Source organism: Canis lupus, chromosome 8, assembly GCF_011100685.1.
Source record: "Canis lupus familiaris isolate Mischka breed German Shepherd chromosome 8, alternate assembly UU_Cfam_GSD_1.0, whole genome shotgun sequence".
Classification (NCBI taxonomy): Eukaryota; Metazoa; Chordata; class Mammalia; order Carnivora; family Canidae; genus Canis; species Canis lupus.
Window position 1 is genome coordinate 51,255,515 of NC_049229.1, and position 21,936 is coordinate 51,277,450.

At 43.4% G+C, this 21,936-nt stretch overlaps 1 protein-coding gene across 23 annotated transcripts in view; it reads left to right on the plus strand.

Moving 5' to 3' along the window:
- Positions 1–21,936, plus strand: part of NRXN3 (neurexin 3) — a 1,532,396-nt gene that overhangs the window by 88,577 nt on the left and 1,421,883 nt on the right. For 22 of the 23 annotated variants that reach the window (XR_005363605.1, XR_005363606.1, XM_038545444.1 and 19 more), the window contains exon 3: positions 10,686–10,703. The exons of the other annotated variant lie outside the window; for it this stretch is intronic. Coding sequence is in view for 20 of the 22 variants with exons in the window: in XM_038545444.1 (XP_038401372.1) it covers positions 10,686–10,703 (18 nt within the window). In the remaining 2 variants the exon portion in view is untranslated. The remainder of the gene's footprint in view (positions 1–10,685; positions 10,704–21,936) is intronic. 23 annotated transcript variants of the gene reach the window in all.

A 21,936-nucleotide genomic window follows, 5' to 3' on the forward strand; every position in this document is an offset into this window, starting at 1 on the left:
CTCACTCTAATCCCATCCACTCCATCCCATAACTCCAGCAACCACCAGTTCTCTGTATTTAAAAGTCTGTTTTCTGTCTCTTTGGTTGCTTTTGTTCTTTAAATTCCTCAAATGAGTGAAATCATATGATATTTGTCTTTCTCTTACTTATTCACTTAGCATTATACTCTAGGTCTATCTATGTCATTACAAATGGTAAGATCTCATTCTTTTTTACAATGAGTAATAGTCCATTTTGTATATATGCCACATCTTGCTTATTCCTCTATCAGTGGACACTTGGGATTGCTTCTATCTTTTGGCTATTGTAACTAATGCTGCAGTAAACATAGGAGTGCACGTATCTTTTTGAATTGGTGTTTTCATTTTCTTTGGGTATATACCCAGTAGTAGAATCACTGAATCATGTGGTAATTCTTATTTTTAATTTTTTGAGGTACCTCCATACTGTTTTCCATAGTGACTACAGTAGTTTGCATTCCCACCAACAGTGCACGACGGTTCTTTTTTTCTCCACATCCTTGCCAACACTTGCTATTTTTTTAAGACTTTATTTATTCATAGAGACATAGAGACATAGAGAGAGAGAGAGAGAGAGAGAGAGAGAGGCAGGCAGAGACACAGGCAGAGGGAGAAGCAGGCTCCACGCAGAGAGCCAGTTGTGGGACCCAATCCCGGGTCTCCAGGATCATGCCCAAGTCTCCAGGATCACGCCCTGGACCGAAGGCAGCACTAAACCACTGAGCCATCTGGGCTGCCCACACTTGCTATTTCTTATCTTTTGATTCTAGCCATCCCGGCAGGTATAGGGTGATATTTCATTATGGTTTTGATTTGGATTTCCCTGATGATTAGTGATACTGATCATCTTTTCATGTGTCAGTTGGCCGTTTATCTGTATGTCTTCTTTGGAAAAACATCTGTTCAGATCCTCTGCTTGTTTTTTAATTGGATCATTTGTTTTTTAGTATTGAGTTGTATAAATTCTTTATATATTTTTTATATTAACCCATTCTTGGATACATCATTTGCAAATATCTTTTCCTGTTCAATAAGTTGTCTCTTTGGTTTTTTGTTTGTTTGTTTGCTTGTTTGTTTGTTTTTGATGGTGTCCTTAGCTAATGACCATTAATTCTTGCCACTGGAATTGGCAAGGCCACACCAGTTTCTTGAAATTTGCCCCCATGCCTCCAGCATCTAGATTTGGGCAGTTGACCAGTGAGGGAAGAAACAATTGGGAATGGATAGATGGTACTATGGGAAAGAAAAAGACGTTGAATTCAGAGATATCTGAATTCAAATCTTGGCTACTATGTATGAGTTAAGTGAACTTGGGCATATTCCCTGAGCCTTGGTTTCCTTGTTTGTTTAATTGGGGATAATGACAGTATCTATATCAGGATTAAATGAAGTCACATATGTATACAACGCTGCCATAGGTGCCAGATGTATAGGAGGACTTCATTAAACAGCAGAGATTGTAATGGACAGTGAATGATCCCTGCACTTGTCTTCTGGGTCATATTTTTAAGTTTCTTTTATAATATCATTGTGAGTAGGTACCTTATTTAATCTTTCTGATACTAGCTATGATAGTGAAAAAAGGTTCAGGGAGGGCTGTGAGTTGCCCAAGGTCACAAGTTGGTACTAGGGTAGAAAGTCAGGGCTCAAAACTTGGGCTTCTCTAAGCAAAATGTGGTATACACATACAATGGAATATTATTCAGCCTTGCAAAGGAAGGGAAAACACTGCATGGGTGAGTGTTGAAGACATTATACTAGTGAAAGAGACCAGTCACAAAGAGACAAATACTGTATGATTCCACTCACATGAGGTTCCTGGACTCATCAATTCATAAAGATAGAAAGTAGAAAGGTGGTTGCCAGGGGCTGGGGGAGGAAGTGTGGGCAGTTATTGTTTAATGGAAACAGAGTTTTAGTTTTGTGTGATGCAAGGAGTCCCGGAGACAAATGGTGGTGATGGCTGCACAACCATGTGAATGTACTTTATGCCTCTGAGCTATACACTTAAAAATGGTTAAGATGGTAAACTTTATGTTATGTATATGTTATAACCACAAACAAAATATTTTGGAAAACAAAAAAAAAAATGGGGCTTCCAATTCCAAAGGCAAGGCTCTTTCCCGCACATAACAGCCCCCTCTAGAAAGGAGTTGGTGGCAGGGGGGCTCTTCTTCCAACGGCCTTTGTACTGAATTACAAAATTTGCAGAACTCATCTCTGCTGAGAAGACTCACTTGCTTCTCCTAGATTATTCTTTCAATTGGCACAAGCCCAAGGAGAGTTAGTCTTTCCAGAGAGCAAGGAATTCTTGGAAAGAGGGCAGATCCTTGGTCATGTGGAAACCACTCACATCAAGTAATAATGATGATTTGCTAATATTGATTAGTACTTCCTCTGTGCCAGACACTCTCCTAGTGCTTTTACATAATTAGCTCCCTGTAACCTTTACATCAGTCCTACAAGATAAGTAGACTTTCCCCATTTTACAGATGGAGAAGTTAAGACTCAAAGAGGTTAGTTAGCAGGGCTGAGCTCATATACAGTGTGTAGAAGAGCCAGGAATTTTACTCAAGTTTTCTTGACTACAGATCCTGCCTCTTAACCCCTGTGCTATCTGCAGGAAACAGGGAAATTGAAGATATCTGTATCTCAGCCGTTTTTCCATGAGGATTGACTGATTTCTTTTCTTTTTCCTTCTGTGATGCACTCCTCTCTAACCTACCAAGATGAGAGACATCCTCTCGTTTAGGTCAGTTTGTCTCCTGATTTTGTGCTGTTCTCTGGGATGTAGGTGTGTACTCTTCTCCTTGAGGTCATGCTCATCTGGGGAGGATGATATACATTTTCTTGACCTAGGAAGTTAACCTTTGTGCTCTATCTCCTGGCTCTGCCCACCTGCTATGAGGACTTTTCTAAAGCCTTTTGGGGTGGGAGCCTATTGCAGGTGCCAACCTCATGGCCAAATACTGGGAAGTCCTATTTAGCTAGAGATGCCTTTTGTTTGCAAGGCTTAATCAGCTGGATAGAAGTTCAACTTGGCCCTTTCAGTTTACCAGAAGTATATCAACAAGCCCAGGGACATTCATAGTAACAATTTCAGTGTTTATTGAACATTTACTCTGTGCCTGGTGTTGTGCTAAGCACTTTATATGGATCATCTCATTTGACCCTCATAACAGTCACATAAATTAGGTACAGTCAGTTCTGTTAGAAAGCTTGTTTTGAAAATGCAAATTTGTTCCAATGTGATTGATATATTAGGAGATGATTTGAGCATAATAATTTTGCCTTTGATTATGTATGATTTTGTCCACAAGAAACATGAAATAAAGGCAGGAAACTGTAGCCAGCTCAAACAGGCTGTGTGAAAATAACAAAATGCATACACCTCAAAAGCTTGCGTGCTTTTTCAGTTGTGTGTGCTGTGAGCCACACCCATGCACATCTGGTGCTATAACTCTGTCCAACATCAGAGCATCCTTCTCTCATTACTTGGCAACTACTCACAAGCTTCCTGTTTCCACAAGCACACTTCAAGTATTTTTCAAGGGCTCTACTGATTGTAGTGCTTATATATTCCTTTAAACATTTATCACATGTAAAACTGGTTCCTATCTTCTGTTATGGGTCACAGATGAGATTTTTGGGGTGTCATGCCCCAACTTCATTTTCCCTATTAGCTTTGTAGTTTTTACTGTGTGATTTTGTACCATGTAGTGACTTGTAGGAATGTACACATGCTTCTAGCAGAACTGACTCCACTGCCATTATTTTCATGTGGACAAAGTGGAAGGTAAAGCTAAGCAATTAGATGAAAGTATTTGTAATAACTAGTGGTAAAGTCAGGATTCAAACCCCAGATTGCCTTACCCCCATGTCTGTGCTCAGAATCCCTAAAGCACTAATTAAACCAAACCAAACCCTGTTGTCTGAACTGTTCTTTGATTGCATGTGTAACAACTAGACTCCTTGTTCCCCTGTCAGTTAAGCTCTGGCTTCTCAAGCCAGAGCCACTACAAGTATATTAGAGGCCCTAAGGTATTTGGGCACAGTAATAACCCAGTCCATGGGTGTGCCATCCTTGTTCCTTCCTGCTTTGCAGCCCACTCCTCTCCCTGCTTCTGCCGTCCAGGCTGGCTAGCACCTGACACAGCAGCTACCTCTCTGCTCCATCTTGCAAGCTGGAGTTATTAGCATCAAAGAACAAAAGCAAACAGCACCAGGGCTTGGGTGGGGGGGGGGTGCATGGGGGCAGTGCTCAGTCTTCTACAAAGGCGGATAAATGGCTCTATGTTGGGGCTGAAGCTAATACCACCTGGCCTTTTGTGGAGAGACATCTCTTCCTGTGTTTGAAGAGCTCAGACACTGAAAGCTGGAAAGCGCCCCAGAACACAGGAAACCCAGCCGCTTCGCGGCTGGAAGTTTGCTTTAGCTCAACTAACAAGATCATTTCTGTATTTGTTCCTGAAGTAGAGGGAAGAACTTTGTGCTCACTCTCCTCAGGGACAAGAAAGGATAGGCCACTGGAGAGATGCAGTCCATGCCTTTTTTTTTTCCTCTCCTAATGTTGTAGTCAGGGGGACTCCTCAGTTGAAGGCCTGACCTGATGCTTATGGGCCTGGGGCAAGAACAGACATGAACATCTGCCTCCCAATGGGCAGCCTCCCTTCTCTCTACTTCTAGTATCATGAAGATCCTTGTGAACATTTGTGAAGACACCCCAGCTTGTAGAAATCCACAGCTCCTGTATATTGCTTTCCCTTGGTAATTTCTTGACACTAATATATATATATATACATCAGTGGATTGGTCAGCTTTTGGGAGAATGTACCCCAGTGAATTTGGGGCAATTTGGGAAAGGGATTCTGAGTACCTGATTGTACTGTACAAAGAGGTTAGTGTCCAGTGTTGCTGCTTCTTGGTGGGAACATCTAGTTGGCCTTGTGGACTCCTTAGATCCTGGGGTGGGATATAGCTGCAGAAGCAGCAGAGCATGCCCCTTTACAGCAATGAGCCCAGTACAAGGACTCCGGTTGGCCACGCCTATGATCATATTGCATTTGGCCCCTTCCCTCTGCCCTGGGCTTTGCCTTTTTGTCATTTCTGTGAGATGCCCTATATTCCTATCCCTCATTTGTACCTTGATGGGTCAGATGGTACCTGTCCTGGTTTGCTCTTTTATTCAGAAAGATAGCTCTACCCTTATTGGATAAGCTACTCTGGGTATGAGATATATTAATAAGATAGAGCCTCCTCTCTGGGTCTTAGTTTCCTTATCTCTATAACAGGATGAATAACATTCCTTCCTGGTAGGGTTTTGGTGAGAATTAAATGAGATAAAGTATATAAAGCACCTAGCACAGTGCCCAGCCCCCAGAGAATATTTGATAAACATGAACTTTATTATGAGTTAGTGCTTTGTATCAGGGATATATAGACATGACCCCATTTTATTCCTCAATTACCCTTTGACATGTGATGCTGGACACAGTAATTGGCTCAGGAACAGACACATGGCTTGAGCTAAACCAGTGAGAGCCTTCCCAGGGAATTTTACCAGAATTACCAGGAAATCAGCTGCTCTCTTTTCTCTAGTGCTGCCATGTTTTGTCTTTGTTACCACATGGGGACAACTGTGCTGGATTGTGAGGGCAACACAAGAGAAAACAGTTGTTTTTAATTTAGGAGAGGATTAAGACAGACTCAGGCTCCAAAGCCAGCTCTGATCCTCTGTCTATAGGCATTTGCCTTAATTTCTTTGAGCCCCACTTTTCTTGTGTGTAAATGCAGATACCAGTATCAATCGAGATGATTTATTAACCATTCAATACATATTGCTGAGTACTTACTGTATAACAGACCCAGCTTAGACACTGGGGATATAAGCAGTGAATGAAACAGACAAGACTGCTGTCATGAAGTTTGTATTTCAAGGGGGTTATAAATAATAAAAGCAAAGACCCATCCTATGATGTCAAATAGTGATTAGTGCCATGAGGAAGGAAACAAAGGGTAAGTGGTAGAGAAGGGTTCCTAAGGAAGATCTTTTTGAGGAAGTAATATTTGAGCTGATACCTAAAGAAAATGGGAACTGTCTAATATATGCCTGACAAAGACCATTCAGTCCAGGGGCTAGCATATGCCAGACTATAGGCAGGACCTGATCAAGTAGTGTTAATTACTTCTATTGTGATGGGGTGAGGGGGTGGGGGGACTGAGGACTGGCTCTCGTGACCTTGTACTTCCCTCTTCTGTCCCCCTAACTCTGGCACTCATGCTGCTCTTGGGGAAAAAAATTTCTGATGAAAACAAATTCTGGCCCAGTCTGGGGCTATCTCTATTAGGAATGCCACGCTCAAAGCAGAGATTGGGGCAGCATCTCAGGAAAGGAAGGATTTGACCATTGCTGTCACCCATCACCTACTATCTTCAGCATCACAACCAGGGAAGAAGTAAATTAGGGCATTCCTACCTTCACTCAGTCCCCCTTAGATGCTTATTCCATATTCGACAATAACCTTAGCCACGAATGCATAAGATCAGCACACTTATTTTAAAGTTCAAAAGGAAATATTTTTCCTATAGTTTGGAGAGATCTGGGTCTTCTAACCATGGGGAAAAAGGAGGGACCCCTCCATATGCTGCTGTTGTGTCTATAAAACAGCTCAACCAGGGAGCCTTCCTGCCTTCCCCTTCATTGGGCTACATAATCTCACAAGGGAGGAGTCTGAGATCCCCCCACTTACTACTTGCACACATACCCACGCCCCTGGAGAAGCTCTGGGGAGTGTAGGGCAGGCTGCACAGCCAGCCTCCTGGAGGCGAGGCCCAGCCAAACCTTTTGGGACCCCACCTGGTGAACTCTGTCTTGGGTCTGACCTATTTTCTAGGAGAGAAAATAGAATATAGATTTAAATGCAGTGGTGCTCTGGAAAACTACAGGCCCAGCAGTGTGAGAAAATAAAACAGTAGGGGGGAGCAGAGGAAGTGCTGGTACAGGTGAGGATGCCACCTCTCCTGAATCAATCTTACCTGGTTATCAACTGCCTTTTCTTCTGCAATTTGCCACCCTTCTTTTCCATTAAAAAATTGATATATGTATACACATTTACATATTTATCTTTCCTCTGAATAGTCCTGGGGCCCGGTGCTGCTCCCCCAGACACAGACTCAAGCCTGCAGACCAATAGTAAGTACAGACAGAGAGAGCTCTGGGGATGGTCACTTTGGAAGTGGGACTGCAGCAAGGCAAGGAGTCAGAAACACCTACAGCTGCATCCTAGGTCAGCCTTCCTTGCTGTGTGACCGCAGGAAAGACTTTTAATACCCTTGTCTTCTCACATATGAAGGTGACAAAATTACTTGCTAATGTTGAGGACTTTCTAAATGTAGTTACTATTCCAAGCTCTTCACAACCACTCTAGGAGGTAGGAACTACTATCAGGCCCATTTCACAGATGACAAAACTGAAGCACAGAAAACTTCCGGTACTAACCCAACATCTACATAGCCTCTAGACCTAGAGCCTGAATCCTGGCAATCCAGCTGTGGATCTCCCTCTTTCCAATTCCTATGACCTGGCCTGAGTCACATGACTACACTTGGAGCTAAGGTGGGGGTAGGGGTCATCTTTACCAAGCCACATGGATTAAGGGTGGGAATGGATTCTGCAGAAGACAGCTGGGACTTGTTACACAAAGAAGGGGTAAAGGATGGGCAGACAGTATAAGAGATGAATATGGTTGAAGTTCTGATTCCCCCCTACACCCAGCAGCCTTTGCCATTTTATTCTGTTGGTCAGAATTGAACGTGGAGATTCAGATTACTCTCTGCTTCTTGGGCTGGGGGCCAGGTGGCACCATGTGTCTCTATTCCTCAAGTTGGACACAATGTGCAGAACTGCCTTCAGCTCAGTGACACAGCTAGAGATGGAGCCTGGACCCTGACCCCTCACTGAAGAAGGTTTTTCTTAGTGTTCTTGTTGCCCCTCTTTGGCAAGAAGAGATGCTATATGTTTTATGCTCAGGACTAGAACTGAGGGCAGTTAAGACTTCAGGAGGGAATGGAATTTTTTGGACTCCTGTTCCTGTTCTCCTACAATCTTTTAACTCCTCCTTGCCCCGCTTCCCAGTGAGGAAGAGAGGGGAGGAAAAAGACCCAAGGGAGGGGAGGGCTGGAACAGACACCTTCATTCATAAGTAGAAGAGTTGAACTGAAATCACACACACACACACACACACACACACACCCTTAATTCCTGTGGGCTCTTGGTGTTTCCAGGGAGCCATCTGGTCAACGTTTTTTGGTAATTCTGTCTGTGGTAATTCAAAATGGTAACAATCAGCACAGCTAACATTTATGCAGTGTTTGCCTTGTACGGAGTTAAGTGGTTTACAAGTATTTAATCTTGTAACATTGCCATGAGGGAGGTTCTATTTTTTCCCCATTATATAGCTGAGGAAAACAACTCAAAAGTTTAGTGATTGACCCACAGCCATTCAGTAGGCAGAGATTTGACAGACAGATCTGTCTCCAGAGTTTAATATTCTAAACACAATGTTCAAATGGGTAACTTAGTATTGAAAGAATTTTGGGATTCCAAGGTATCCTGCCTCCTTTGGGTGTTTGTGCCTCCAAAGAGCATGTTTTCATGAACAACGGTGTTGACAATTCCACCGTTGAACTCCACCGCATGTAAATAGTTTGATATCCAGTTTAATGAAAGGGTATTTTAACGACCACTATTCTAGGCAATCCATCAGGCACAGTTAATTGCCCTGCTTAGTTATTTATACAGAATGTTTTTCCTTCCCACCTCTTCTATTTTGCCACTTTTCTTCTTGCTGCCACTCCACCCCTGAATCTAACAACTCACCAGAAAATCTGAAAGGGGGTGTGGCTGAGGAATGATTCAGAGCTCTCTTGAAGTTGCTTTGGGCAGATACAGCTTCTGGGGAATACATGGTGTGGGCTGGAGAAATGCTTAGCTGTTGCTATGGATTTGCCCCTCCTGGATGTATGGATGTGAGGCCACAGCTCTCTTAGGTCAGTGCCTGGCTTGTCCTGGGGCAAGAATTCTAGTTCCTCTAGAGCTGCTGAAGCTTTGCAAATCTAATTGCAGCAACTTAGAAGCACAGTAGATAAAACCTATGGCTCACTCATAGGGTAGCTAGGAGGACCTCCTCCATGGCTCCAGGGTGTCCACTTTAGGCTGCAAACTGAATTTAGGTCCCATACGCCTCTGAGGGACCTGGGTTTCCTTTGAATAAATGTTGAACTGAGTGGGATTCAAGAGGTCTAGAGTCTTATCTAGTCTCTGTACCTGAACTAAGTGTGTGACTTTGGGCAGGTTTCTCAACCTCTTTTATCCCCCATCTTAACCAAAAATGAATTAGGTGAGATGATGTCTGTGAGTATCCCAGGGCTACCATTCTTGGTGATTCTAAGTGAGTCACCAGGTTTGCTGGAATGGCTAATGGTTTCCTGAAGCAGGAAACCCCTGTTCCATCTCCTCAGTTGAAGCATATCCTTTTGGTTTGGGTCTAGAGGTTTTTTTTTTTTTAAATTTTTATTTATTTATGATAGTCACAGAGAGAGAGAGAGAGAGGTGCAGAGACACAGGCAGAGGGAGAAGCAGGCTCCATGCACCGGGAGCCTGACGTGGGATTCGATCCCGGGTCTCCAGGATCACGCCCTGGGCCAAAGGCAGGCGCCAAACCGCTGCGCCACCCAGGGATCCCGGGTCTAGAGGTTTTGACAAAGGTTTAGCTTGCTCTTGATTGGCTTCTCAGCAGGATTTTATCTTATATTTGAGGGTAGGAGGAGGAGTTTGTGTTCAGGAAGATGATGGGAGTGAACCGTTCTTCATTTTTTGAAAGTTCATTGGCTTAATTCAAATGTCAACCTTCCTAGGGCTGGATGTTTATTTGTAGTTGTCAAAAGTGATTTCAAATGGCAATTGCTGTCATTAATGATGGGGTGAGAAGCCAGGAGAAAAATTAAAGGGGGAGGCAGAATTTCAATTTGTATGGCAAATGATCTACTCACACACAATCTCCTGCATACACACTGCTGTCTGTGATGAAGATGGTCACTGGGAATACTGGAGAGAGAGGGGATTATAAATGTTTTGTTATCTTCTGTCCTTCAGTCCTATATGGTGACTAATGCTGCAACTTGCTCTTAATTCTCATGGCTCTTTTTCTTTGTTCCTCAAGGGAGTGGTTTATTATTTTTTCTCCCTGTGGGGAAACTTGCTTGATATGTCCAGTGTTCTGTATCTGGAGGCGAGGAGGATTTGCTTGGGTGGTGTTATGCAGAAATCAACCAGAATATTTTAACCAATATTCTTGCAGGATTCCAGTCTGCTTCGTGCTTCAGAGCCCTATCTGATTCCAGGATGATGTCTTTCCGGACAGATGTGAAGCTCACCTCTCTTGCTACATGCACAGTGGAAAGGGAATTTGGTCCCTCAGCTTGCATGGATGGTTTTTGGGTGAAGGTAGAACTAACTGCTCAGAAGCTGAGTACCTTTGGGATCTTGCATGAACATGATAGTCATGCAAGGACATGTTGCACTGTGTGTGCTTCTAACACTCTTCTTCTTTTTTCTCCCCCTTTCTCTCCTCTGCCTTTCCCTCTCTTTGAAAATGCTGCCACAGATGTCAGTCAAGGTCCAGGTAAGTCCCTGTGTTTGCACAGCTGCTGTGGAATTTCCCCTCTGTCCGATTGTGCATGGTTTGATTCTGAGTGAGACCTTTTTCTAGGGACTCTAAACAGAACAGAGATCTAAGTACATTGTATTTTCATTGATTTGGGTTGAGAAGAAATGCCTTGAATTGATATGTTTGTATTGGTTTTGCAAACCATTTGAAAACCAAAGGAATGTGGTTCCCATAGTTATAAAATCACTTCCTTCTGATTAACATTTTCGGGTGAATCAAAGAAGTGGAAAAGGAGCATTTTGGGGAAAATATTTTTTAAAAATATTCTTAAGATATGAATTCTCCAATTTAAGACTATTCTTTGCCTTATACATAAATCTACTTCTATAGCTTCATGTGGTTGAAAGTTGAAGATATGACATACTTAGCATGGAAAATATGTGGGTGAAAGGAATCTTCTTTCTTTTTATTCTAAGAAATGGCTTTCTCCCCACACCACAATGAAATTAGCAATTTTTAAATGGTTATGTAACTAATACATGTTCACTGTATTAACAACGAAATAAAGAAAAGAAAAAAGGAAGTAGAATGGTTTTTGTCAATGAACAAATGGAAGAACCATTTTATGCTAATTGTGCATTTCTCTTGTTAAAATACATACTCATCCAGAGTTCTAATTGTAAGCATCGTATGTGTGTCCATGTGTGCACACACACATATGTATACACACATACACACAGGCTCATATGAGAGGATACAATCATATATAGATAAGAAGTGTCAGGTGACTTAGAATGATTTGGAGACTGTTCTAACCTGGATAGAATTTTGAGTTAAGAGTAATTAACCCTACCAAAAGAGAAGGGAATATCATCATTCTTAGCTATTTTCACATACTTTTTCTTGTTTAGTTCTTGAATTCTTATAATATCAATACAAGGAGTAGGCATTATTATATCCATTGTAATATAATGGAAATTGAGGGCTGGCAGGTTAAGCCATTTGCCCAAGGGTGTAGGGCTCATCAGAGGTAGCACTGGGGTTTGAACTTGGGACTCTGGGTCTCCAAAGCCCACCCACACTCCATTGGAACATGCTAAAAATTCCATCACTGAAAATTCTCATCAATTGGAGGTCTTCTAAATATTTCCTAATGGGACTAGTGTTTATTTTTGCTTAGAGATAATGTGATGTTTTCATTATTAGCACTCCTCTTTCCAAATGAATTCATCCTTTTTTTTTTTGACTATCTAAAAGAATCAACCAGACTTAAGAAGGGTTTCTGACTATAATCTATATGATATATTACATAGCATAAAAGAGTAAGAATAATAATCTCCAGCTAAAACACAGGGTTTCCCTGTCTTTGTTTTCCTCTGTGCACACCATTCCTTTGAAAATAAATGATGTTTGAACTGATACATAGGATTTCCTAGGAAGATAGCATTAAATTAATTTTCTATTTAATAATATTTTACTCAACAAATATTTATTGAGAACCTACTATGTACTAAGCACTGTTCTAGGCACTAGGGATAAAACAGTGGACAAAACAGAAGACAATCCCTATACTCTTAGAGCTTTTATTCTACTTGAGGGAAGACAATGAACTGAAGAACTATATATATTCACACACATATTACACATATTACATATATGTATATATTATATATATTATATATATTATATGAGAGCGTGGGTGATGAGCACTAGGGAGAAAATTGAACCTGTTAGAAAGGAAGTTGTTAATTTCTAGAAGATGCTCGGGAAAGGACCTCTCTGTTAAGATGATGCTTTCTGGAACATTTTAAGGTGGTGAGGTAGTAAGCCTAACACATTAAGTTTTGTTTGTAAAAGTTCTACTTAGTTTAATACCTCCTCCTCCTGCTTCCTGGCAGAGATGTGACTTGGGGTCTCCACATTGGCTTGTGTGTGTTGTGCCCTGCACAGGGGCTCCAGGCGGAGGGAATGAGTGGGGGCTGAAATCCAGCCTGCATTCCTCTTGCCAAGCCTGCACCCATGGTGCTGCCTCTGACTTGGGGGATGGTTGGGGGCGCTTTTTTGTAATTCTCACAAAGGCGCCTATGGGTCCTGGATGAGACAGTATGGCAGAGTGAAATGCCACAGACACACAGGTTCCTGTCTGTCTTTCTAGAGGGTGGAGGTCAGTGGGTGACCTTCCCTTACATAATGGCAACTGTAACTAGCCCCATGCAGCCCCATTTCAGTTTTACAGTCATTATGTCATCTTATTCTCTTAACCCTCTGAGGTGTGTTCTCTGAGCCTCATTTTTCTGCTAAGGAAGTTGAGGCCAGGAGGTTAAAGGATGTGTTGAGGTCACTCAGACATTGAGTAGCTGGTCCAAGAGGGAATTCCAGCCTGATTACAAATCTTGCACTCTTTGTGCTGCCCTTGAGGTGTTGAGGGCTGACTGCCAATCCTGTAACTCCCCACCCCAACCCATTGCTTTCTAGTGGTTTCTGAGCCTGAAGCAGATCACTAGTTTAGAACCTTAACTGGTGGCCCAGGACATAGCTGGAGGCAGCCTGAGCTGCCTGGCCCAGGCTGAGCTCAGTGGCAGCCTCCCGCCTCTCTATGCCCCTGGCCAGGCAGCATGGAGCCAGCAGCATCGTGGCTCTGAAACAAGAAGCCTTTAGTGGTTCTCTGATTTTTTTCCCCTTCCCCACAGGAAGACAAATTGGGGATTTTATGAGCTAATGTAACTGTTTACCCAGCGGCCACTGGAAGATGGTGAGGGACAATTGATTATTTTTACATGCTGAGGATATTGGTAAGAAGTAACCTGCTGTAAGATGCAGTTGGAGATGGGACCCAGCAGGCAGCACCTTCCACAAGGTCCAGGAGATGGGTTGGGGGTGCGGAGAGACTGTCCTAGAAACACCCAGGAGAAAAGCTGCCAGTGATACTTCACCAGACTTCCATGTGGGAAGATCCACAACCTCTCCTCCTAGTCTATAGGAGGCAGTTTTTAGGATAATCAAGTAGCATCAGGCATTTGTGGTGTGCTGACCAGAAGGAGGAGAGGGACACTCAGCTGTGATTTAACTCTTCACGTTGATCCTGCCAGGCAGGTATTACCATCCTCTCTCAGATGAGAAAAGTCTCAGAGAGGGTCAGTAATTGCCCACAGTCGCCAAATGCGAGTATAAGACAAGGATCTCACATCTGTCTGCCTCCAAAGCTTGTGCTCTTTTTTCTTTGAAACCCTGGCATTTCCAAGGCAGAACTGTGGGCCAGGGGTGCTTCTGATCTGTGTCTGTATTCTTTCTGGGCAGTGCGTAGCACATGGTAGGGCCACAAAAATATTTATTGAGCAGAGAGTATAGGAACAAATACCAGGGCATTGTGAGTCTGTAGGGTCCTGAGACATATTGGAACTCAGAGAGTATCCTGTCCAAAGACTACAACTATTTTGCTTGTCAGAGGAGGAAACTGAGACCCGGGGAGGGGATGGGGCATCTCCAAGGTCAGGTCACCCATTTGTGGCCCAGAGGAGACCCCAATTAGGCACTTAACCCATGCCCCTGGCCCATTGTGATTTGTCATTGGTCTCCCTGTGCTGCCTGGGGCCAGGAGTGGATAGTCTCAGCCCCCTCTGTACCATGCCATGCCCTCAGCTCTCTCCCTGTTCCTGTGTGTGCCAGAACTCTCTGCCAAGGGAAGAACAAGCCCTTTGGAGGTGCTGAAGAGAGTGGGGTAGAGGAAGGATCTAGGAGGCAGAGAACAGTTCTGGGGCCTGTGGGGGTAAGACCCCTCACTTCTCCCACCCCCCGCCCCCAGTGCTTCTCCCTCCAGCCATGACGGGCTGTTTATGGTGCTCCAATGACAGTCTCTCTCTTCAGAAGGGATAATTTCTCAGGCTCTGCCTGCTGATTAGAGCTAGAATTTAAATGAATAACTGTGACCTTGTGGAAGTGCCCTAGTTATTCAGAGGCCCGATGAGGAAATAGGCCTCTTGCTTAGGTCCATCAGAGCCTTGGCAGGCACAGGAGGAGGGGCTGCTGTCTGCCAAGGCCCAGAGGAGGCCTCAGCGTGCTGTTGCCCAAAGCAACTTATGGCCTTTGCTGGAGCCTCCCTCAGCCCGCTCTTGATCTCTGCCCTCCGTGTCTTCCTCCTTCAGTTTGAGTCATCTCAGGGCTGTCCTTGAAGAGGGGACCTGATTATTTATCCTGAGCCCTGCCCTGTCTCCAGGGAGTCCAGTCTGAGGGATGCTGCTCTGAACCCGAAGTCGGGATACAGCACTATTGTGTCTGACTTGTGTGATGGACACAAAGGGTTTGCCCTAGAAGTTACTCCTTGGAGGAGAGCCCCCAGAACTGTGACACTGGCCTCACACAGGAGCTTGTTGGAAAAGCAGAATCTCAGGCCTCACCCCAGACCTGCTGAGTCAAAATCTACTTTTTTACTAAGATGTTCGGGTGTATACACATTAACGCTTGAGACACACTGACCTAGAGCGTCTAGCTTCTCCTCCTCTTGGGGGCCAGCAGGGCCGTGTCTACTGAGGAAGATACATTCTACCACATGAATGCCCCATTCGTTGTCTCTTCTGCTGGGCACAGCACAACATGTCCATTTTCTGGGTTGACAGGAGCTGGGAGGGGAAATGGGATGAGGGAAGGGAAAGGGAATGAACACTTTCTGACCAGTGAGTTTGTGACCATCACTGTTCCAGCACTTTCCATTTAAGAGTTTACATACTGTAAGGCAGGGCAGCTCAGGACAGCACAGGGTTCCATTAACTACTGCTCAGGGCTAACTCCAGCCCACTGCCAGCCTTCATACGGCCTTTCAGCTACAGTTAGCTTTTCACATTATAAATAGTTGAAAGCAGTCAAAAGAATAATTTGTGATGCACACATCTTATGAAATCTCAATTTCAGTGTTCATAAAGTTTTACCAGAACACAGGCATGCTTATTTGTTTCTGCTCTGTCTCTGCCTGCTTTGCGAAGGTGAGGTGGAGTAGCTGTAGCAGAGACCGTGCGGCGTGCAAAGCCTGGGAAGACTTACCATATGGACATTTACAGGAGAAGTTTGCCACCCTTGGGTTAGAGCACAGACTTAGAACCCAGATGCCTGGGTTGACATCCTGGCTTTCTCCCAGTAGGAACAGTATGACCTGTTTAAGTTACCTTGCCTTTGTGGCCCTACTTTCCTCATCTGTAAAATGGTGACAGTAAGTACCTACCTCACGGGGCTCTTGTGAAGATTAAGTGAAGTCTTCAGAACAGTGCCTGGCATATAGTAAGCCATGCATAAATTAGCTAGTATTATAAGTTAGCTCATTTGATCTTTTCCATGCATTTTCACTTCACATATGAAGGTGGCCTCAGAGAAGTTTAAAACAAGACATTCTTTTGCCTGTCTTGGTCTCCCACACTTCCGAGGCATGCTCCCAATACTGTGGTGGAGAGCTCCTCAAAAGACATCTGCTGTGCTCCCCTTGTCACACATTCTCTCCCATCTGTCCTGATCATTATGCCTTCAGTAAAGAGGTCCCTCAGATCCTGGCCAATACTGCTGTGAAGTAAGGCCAAGGAATCCCACCAGGGGTATGGGGTGCAAGGTGACCCATATTTACAGAGGTCCCAGGCATCCATTGTGGATGAAGAACCTGCAGTTCTAAGATGTTATATCCTTTTGCCAGGGTCAGAAGCAGGTATGGTAGGTACCAGGATTGAAACACATATCTGGGATTTCTCCTCTGTCATTCTTCCTCCTTCTGGCTCTGCTACTTTCTCTGGGGGTTGTGTGGCCGTGGGTAAGTCATGAAACCTCTCACAGCCTTAGGCTTCTTTTCTTTAATATGAAGGGATTGACTTAGGTGGCCTCTCAGACTTCTTTCATTCTGGGGATCTATGATTAGGCCTCCGACTGAGATACCTCGGAGAACAGCAATCAGGAAGATGCCTTCTCCTATACCGAAGACTTACAGCTCCTATCTCCAGTGGTAACCATAACATATTTTGTCTTTTCTTTGCTATTCTTTTGGGCAGTAGTCCCATTTGCTTTTCTCCCTTATTTATTAAGGAAAACATCTGACATTGTTTGAACTTGTATTTTGAGCCAGGTGTTAAAGTACTGTTTTTGCATGCATCATTTAATTCTTTTGACATCATCAGAAGGTAGATATTAATAACGATATTAGACCCATTTCACCCACGAACAAATTGAGGCTCAAGGATGTTAGCTCATAATTCCACCCAGTAAAAAGTGGCAGAGCAGGATGCAAACCCTGGTATGTCTGGCCCTGGAGATGACTCATGGGGAGTTCCATCAGAATGTCACTTCACAAAAGTACACTCTTGTTCACTCTTTCTGTGCTCTGGGCCTAGAATGGTGCCAATATATTATAGGAATAGAATAAAACTGGCTCAATGAATAAATAATGCTTGGGACTCAGCTCTTAGTTTTTCTTATTACTTCTCTGAAGGAAAGTCTGCTTTTTGTATAGGGGCTCACCCTGAGATAGAAGGTAATTGAATTTTATTCAGTGCCCATCTTGGGCTTGGGTCAGTGGAGGATGTAGGCAGTAAGTAATCCACCATGGCTGTGTGTAATTGGATTGGAAGGCGGCCCTTGGCTGGGCTAACAATGATCAGCTTCTAGCCAGTTGCCCACTGGAGCCTGGGAAGACCCCCTTGGCTGCTGTAGCGCTTCTTGATGAATAAGTGTAAGTACGGAGCTGCTTCCCAGCCTGCCCCCAGCTATAGCTAACTCAAGGAGGTAGACCACGGGATCTTGATGCCTTTTTTTTAGAGGATTTTAAAATCATGTCCTTTACTATCCTGGCAAGGCAGACCCACTGGGGTGCTGGTTATGGTCCCAGTTTGTTTCTCAGTTCTGGAGGGCAAGGTCAGAATTAGAAAACATCATTAGAACTAGTTTTGATGGGATAGTACTGTCCCCATCACTGATCCCACCAAACATGTGTGGTGTGTATTTATTGCTCCAGTGACAAACTGGCATTGGTGGCATTAAGAAGAAGCAATTCATGCTAAATGCATTGTAATGTGTGGGAGAGTCTCACCCAAAGATTCGTATCCTCAAAATGCCATTGGTGAGTTCACAGAGAAACTCTTCTAGACCAATTCCCTCCTTGTACATGTGGGGAAACTGAGGACAGAGAACTTTCATGTAACTCAGTTAAGTCACACAGCTTGTTTATGGCAGCCTTGGAGACCCTCCCAGTCTGTAGATCTACCTAGCAAGGTGTGGTAAGGACCTTTCTTACTTAATAAACTCATCAATTTGTGGGGTGAGGCCTCAGAAGGAGTTGGGAGATGGAATACAGCTGAGAGCTGAGGACAATGGGTCCCCTGTGGGGCAACCTAGTTGACTATGACCTTGGAGGGAAGCTTCTGAGGCTGCACTGAGCAGGTGGTCTACTACTGCTGCCAATTTGTTGGAAAACGCATTGGCAAGAGATGGGAGGTGGAGTAGAAAGAAGGCCTAGATATACCAGTCTTCTGAATAATGACCAGTCCTCTGAATAATGACCAGTCTTCTGAATAAAAACTGGTATTGGCAAGAGATGAGAGGTGGGGCACAGAGAAAGCCCAGATATACCAGTCTTCTGAATACATAATAATGACTACATATTTTCAAGCCCTTTCTGTGTTCGATGAATTGTGCTAAGTGCTGTTCATACATGGTTGCAGGTGATTGTCACAGTAATCCTGAGAAGGTACTTTACAGGAAGGAGGCATGGAAGAGTTAACTTGCTCAAAATCCCATGGCTAGAAAGAGGTAGAGTTGGGATTTGAATTCAGGTTTTGGATGATTTAGAGCAGTGGTTTGTAAAGTTTAGTAAGCATCAAAATTACCTGGAGAACTAATAAAGGAGATCCAGGCTCATTAAAGTAAGACATTTCCCCCAGGTGATTCTGATATGACCAAAGTTAGAGAACCACTATTTTAAAGAAAGTGATCTAGAAGGTAAAGGGACTTAAAGCTCCATTATTAATCACTATTTTCTACTTTATAAACATTAAAGGAGGGCAGGAAGTTGAGGGGGGGCAGGTGGAAGAGAGGGTGAAATGAATGATTCCCCCATTGAGCTCCAGTGGCACCTTAGGTAATGGGATTTATAGAGCCATTATCATAATACATTATAGTCAGCAGTGTATTGTCCCCCACAAGCCCCTTCACTGGCCACTGTGGGCTTTTGAAGGACATGAGGTTTCTCCTTTTGAGAGCAGAGATTTACCCATGCCTGCGTCCCCGTAACCTGCCACAATGTATGTGCTCATAAAACTTTGTTGTTAGAAACAGCACTTCAGGGATGGAAAGGACCCAAAATGTTGTCGAGGCTCTCCGTGCACCTTATTTTTGAATCTCTTCTATAAGAGTTCATTCAGACTTGGCTTGGACCCCTATGGTGATGAGCAGCTCATTGCTCCTTTCACTATTCCATCCCATTCTAAGAGCACTGAGTGTTCCAAAGCCTTCCTTATTCTGAGTCACTCTAGCTTTTACCACCTGTATTGCTTCCAGCCTTTGGAGATGCACAGAATAGATCTAATTACACTCCCAATGTTTGAAGATGGACCTCTTTGTCTTTAAGGACTTTCTTTTTCTAAAGGCTAAACCATCTCCAGTTTCCTTGGGCATTCTCATATAAGGGTTTTAAATTCTTTCATCCAGGTCATTGTTTTCTGAAAAATGACTTTTTTTTTATCCTTTCCAAAGAAACATGCCCACACCACAAATGGTATTTTGGACATGTCCCAACCACTTCATTATAGAGGGATCCCGCTGCTCCCTTTTCCTAGACTTTCTACATCTATTAATGGTGGCACAAATACCTTTGCTTGTTTTTTTTTTTAAATAATTATAGCATTAAGTTGAACTTAGTCACTGAGAATCTTTACTCTTTTGTGTACACTGCTGCTAAACCATTTCTCTCCCTTTTCTGTGCTATGCTTATTTGACTTAGTTGGGATCATTCTTTGATTTTGTTCAATTCAGCCCTGGATTTTTAAAATCTAGCACACCATGATCTCTTAGGGTAAGGTTCTTTCATCTAGCACACCAGCTGTCCTTTCCAGCTTCATGTCATTTATGAATAAAGAACAATTTTAGAAAAGTTCATGACAGTTGGAGTGTAAGAACTTCTCCTTTGGGAAGAGTCTTTTCTAAGCCACAGTTACTGATCCTTTAACCCTTAGGGTAATAAGCATGACTACCTCAATTTTTCTTCTTTCTATCATGTTTATGCATGAGGAAACTCCAAACCACCTTCCCCCCAGAAGAGGTGGAATAGATTGGGAAGGTGCTGCATTCTTTCCTCTACCCCATGGTTATACCATACAGAAGCTATTGGTGATTCATGGGTGACACTGGAAGAAATATTTTCTGTTCAGTCCAGCCACCAGGCTGTAAGAACAAAGCTGATCTAGAGGCGAACAGTGAGTGGGCTAGTACAGTTATATCCTACAAAGGGCTTAGCAGTGAGAATGGCACATGGTGGCACCATAAAAGGGCAAACCCAGAAGCTGGGATCTTGGTAGGGATCTGCCTTGGAGAATTAGCCACAGGCTGTCTTTGTCATTAGTCCAACTATTCAGTTCATCCCCATTACTGTTCAAGGCTCATAGAAAAGCCAAAAACATATATGTAAGTAGGTAATTGTCCCATGTGTCAGCTCATGACTGCTGTTAGGTGATTGAATGAAGCTTCGTTTAGTCTCTACCTTCTTGATTCTGGGTCGTGCTCTCAGAGTATTAGTTTGAACCATTTAAAATAGTCATTTTTGTAGGTCAAAAGCAGTCAATTATCAGTTTTGTATGACTCAACCCAATAGTTCCTTGGCCTTAGTTCATAAAGTACCTTTGTTTTAGAATGGATTTTGGGTAATTATCTCCAAAAACCCCACTCTGACTCTTCTATGGCATTTCTGGCAAGTGAGGCTTTCCCTATTAATTGACCTTCTGATCTGGCCAAATGTGCTTACTCTCTTATCTTCCATGCTCAACTTTAAAAATACTTGAAGGGAGTTCTCATGTCCTTTTCTAGCTTTCTCCTGTTTGGGCTATATATAGCAGTTCTGGCAGCCATTCTACATGTGACATGCTTTAGGACCCCCTGACCACTCTGATTCTCCTCTTTGGGGCACATTCTACCTTATTAATGTCCCTCCTAGCGTATGGCACCATTCTCTGAACCAAAACCCTAGGTTTGGTATATTCAGTGATGAGAAGATGTAGGACTACTGTCATCTTTTGGTTTTGGGGAAAAGTGGGGGGTTGTGCTTAAGGGTTAGAATTTACATTTGTCCGTTAAGATTAAGTCTCACTTTGCCTGTTCAGAACCTTTTGGACCTTGATTTTGATATCTAACAAATTAGCTATTCTTTTCAGCTTTAGTTCATCAGAATATCCAGACACATGCCAGTAAGTACTTTTAGCCAGGTCACTGATCAAAATGTTGACTAGGCCTAGGCTCTGTTGAAAGTGACTATCAAACCCCTGATAGATACAAGGACACTGGAGTCCACGATGAAGGTCAGGGAATTGCCCAGGGAAGGACTGGTCTCCATCACAGTTATGAAAATAGGTGGAGACTTCTTTCAGATCCACCTTTTCTCTTTAAATATTCCTCCCCCCTGTCCTACCCTGTCTCCTAAGTCCTTTCTCCTTCCCACAGTGGCAGACTTCCTCAACCTGTGACTTCATGTCTCTATCCTTCCTTTATTCACAAGTCCCTGTGTTGCTCCTATCTTTGAAGGAAGATTTAGTTTGGCTTTCTGAAGATCTCACATGCAGGACAGTGTCATGGCTGGGGAGCCGGAGCATGTCTTATGTTCAGATTTGCATTTTAATGAGGGGCGGTGGTTTAATAACCCTAAGAAATGCCCTGGAAAGGAAAAGCTTCATGTTTTAATAGAATCTCGGTGTGGGGCTTGGGGAAAGGGAGATGGTAGCCTTTTAAAAGGGCTTCCTGCAGTGCTCTTTATATCTTGTTGGGCCAAAGTCATAAATGAAGTTGAATTAGTATCCAGGCACTATTTTCTGCTGCTGAATACTCTTCAACATATTTCCTCCTTTCTCCACCAGAATTGAACAAGGCAGGGTAGCTTGTGTTTTGGTTACCGTCACAGCCTGGAGAGTCCATCTGCTGGCTTAGAATCCTCACTTCACCCCTTACTAATTAGTGTGACTTTGGCTCTAAGCCTTGGTTTCCTTACCTGTAAAATCAAAATCATAGCAATGCGTTTCCCATA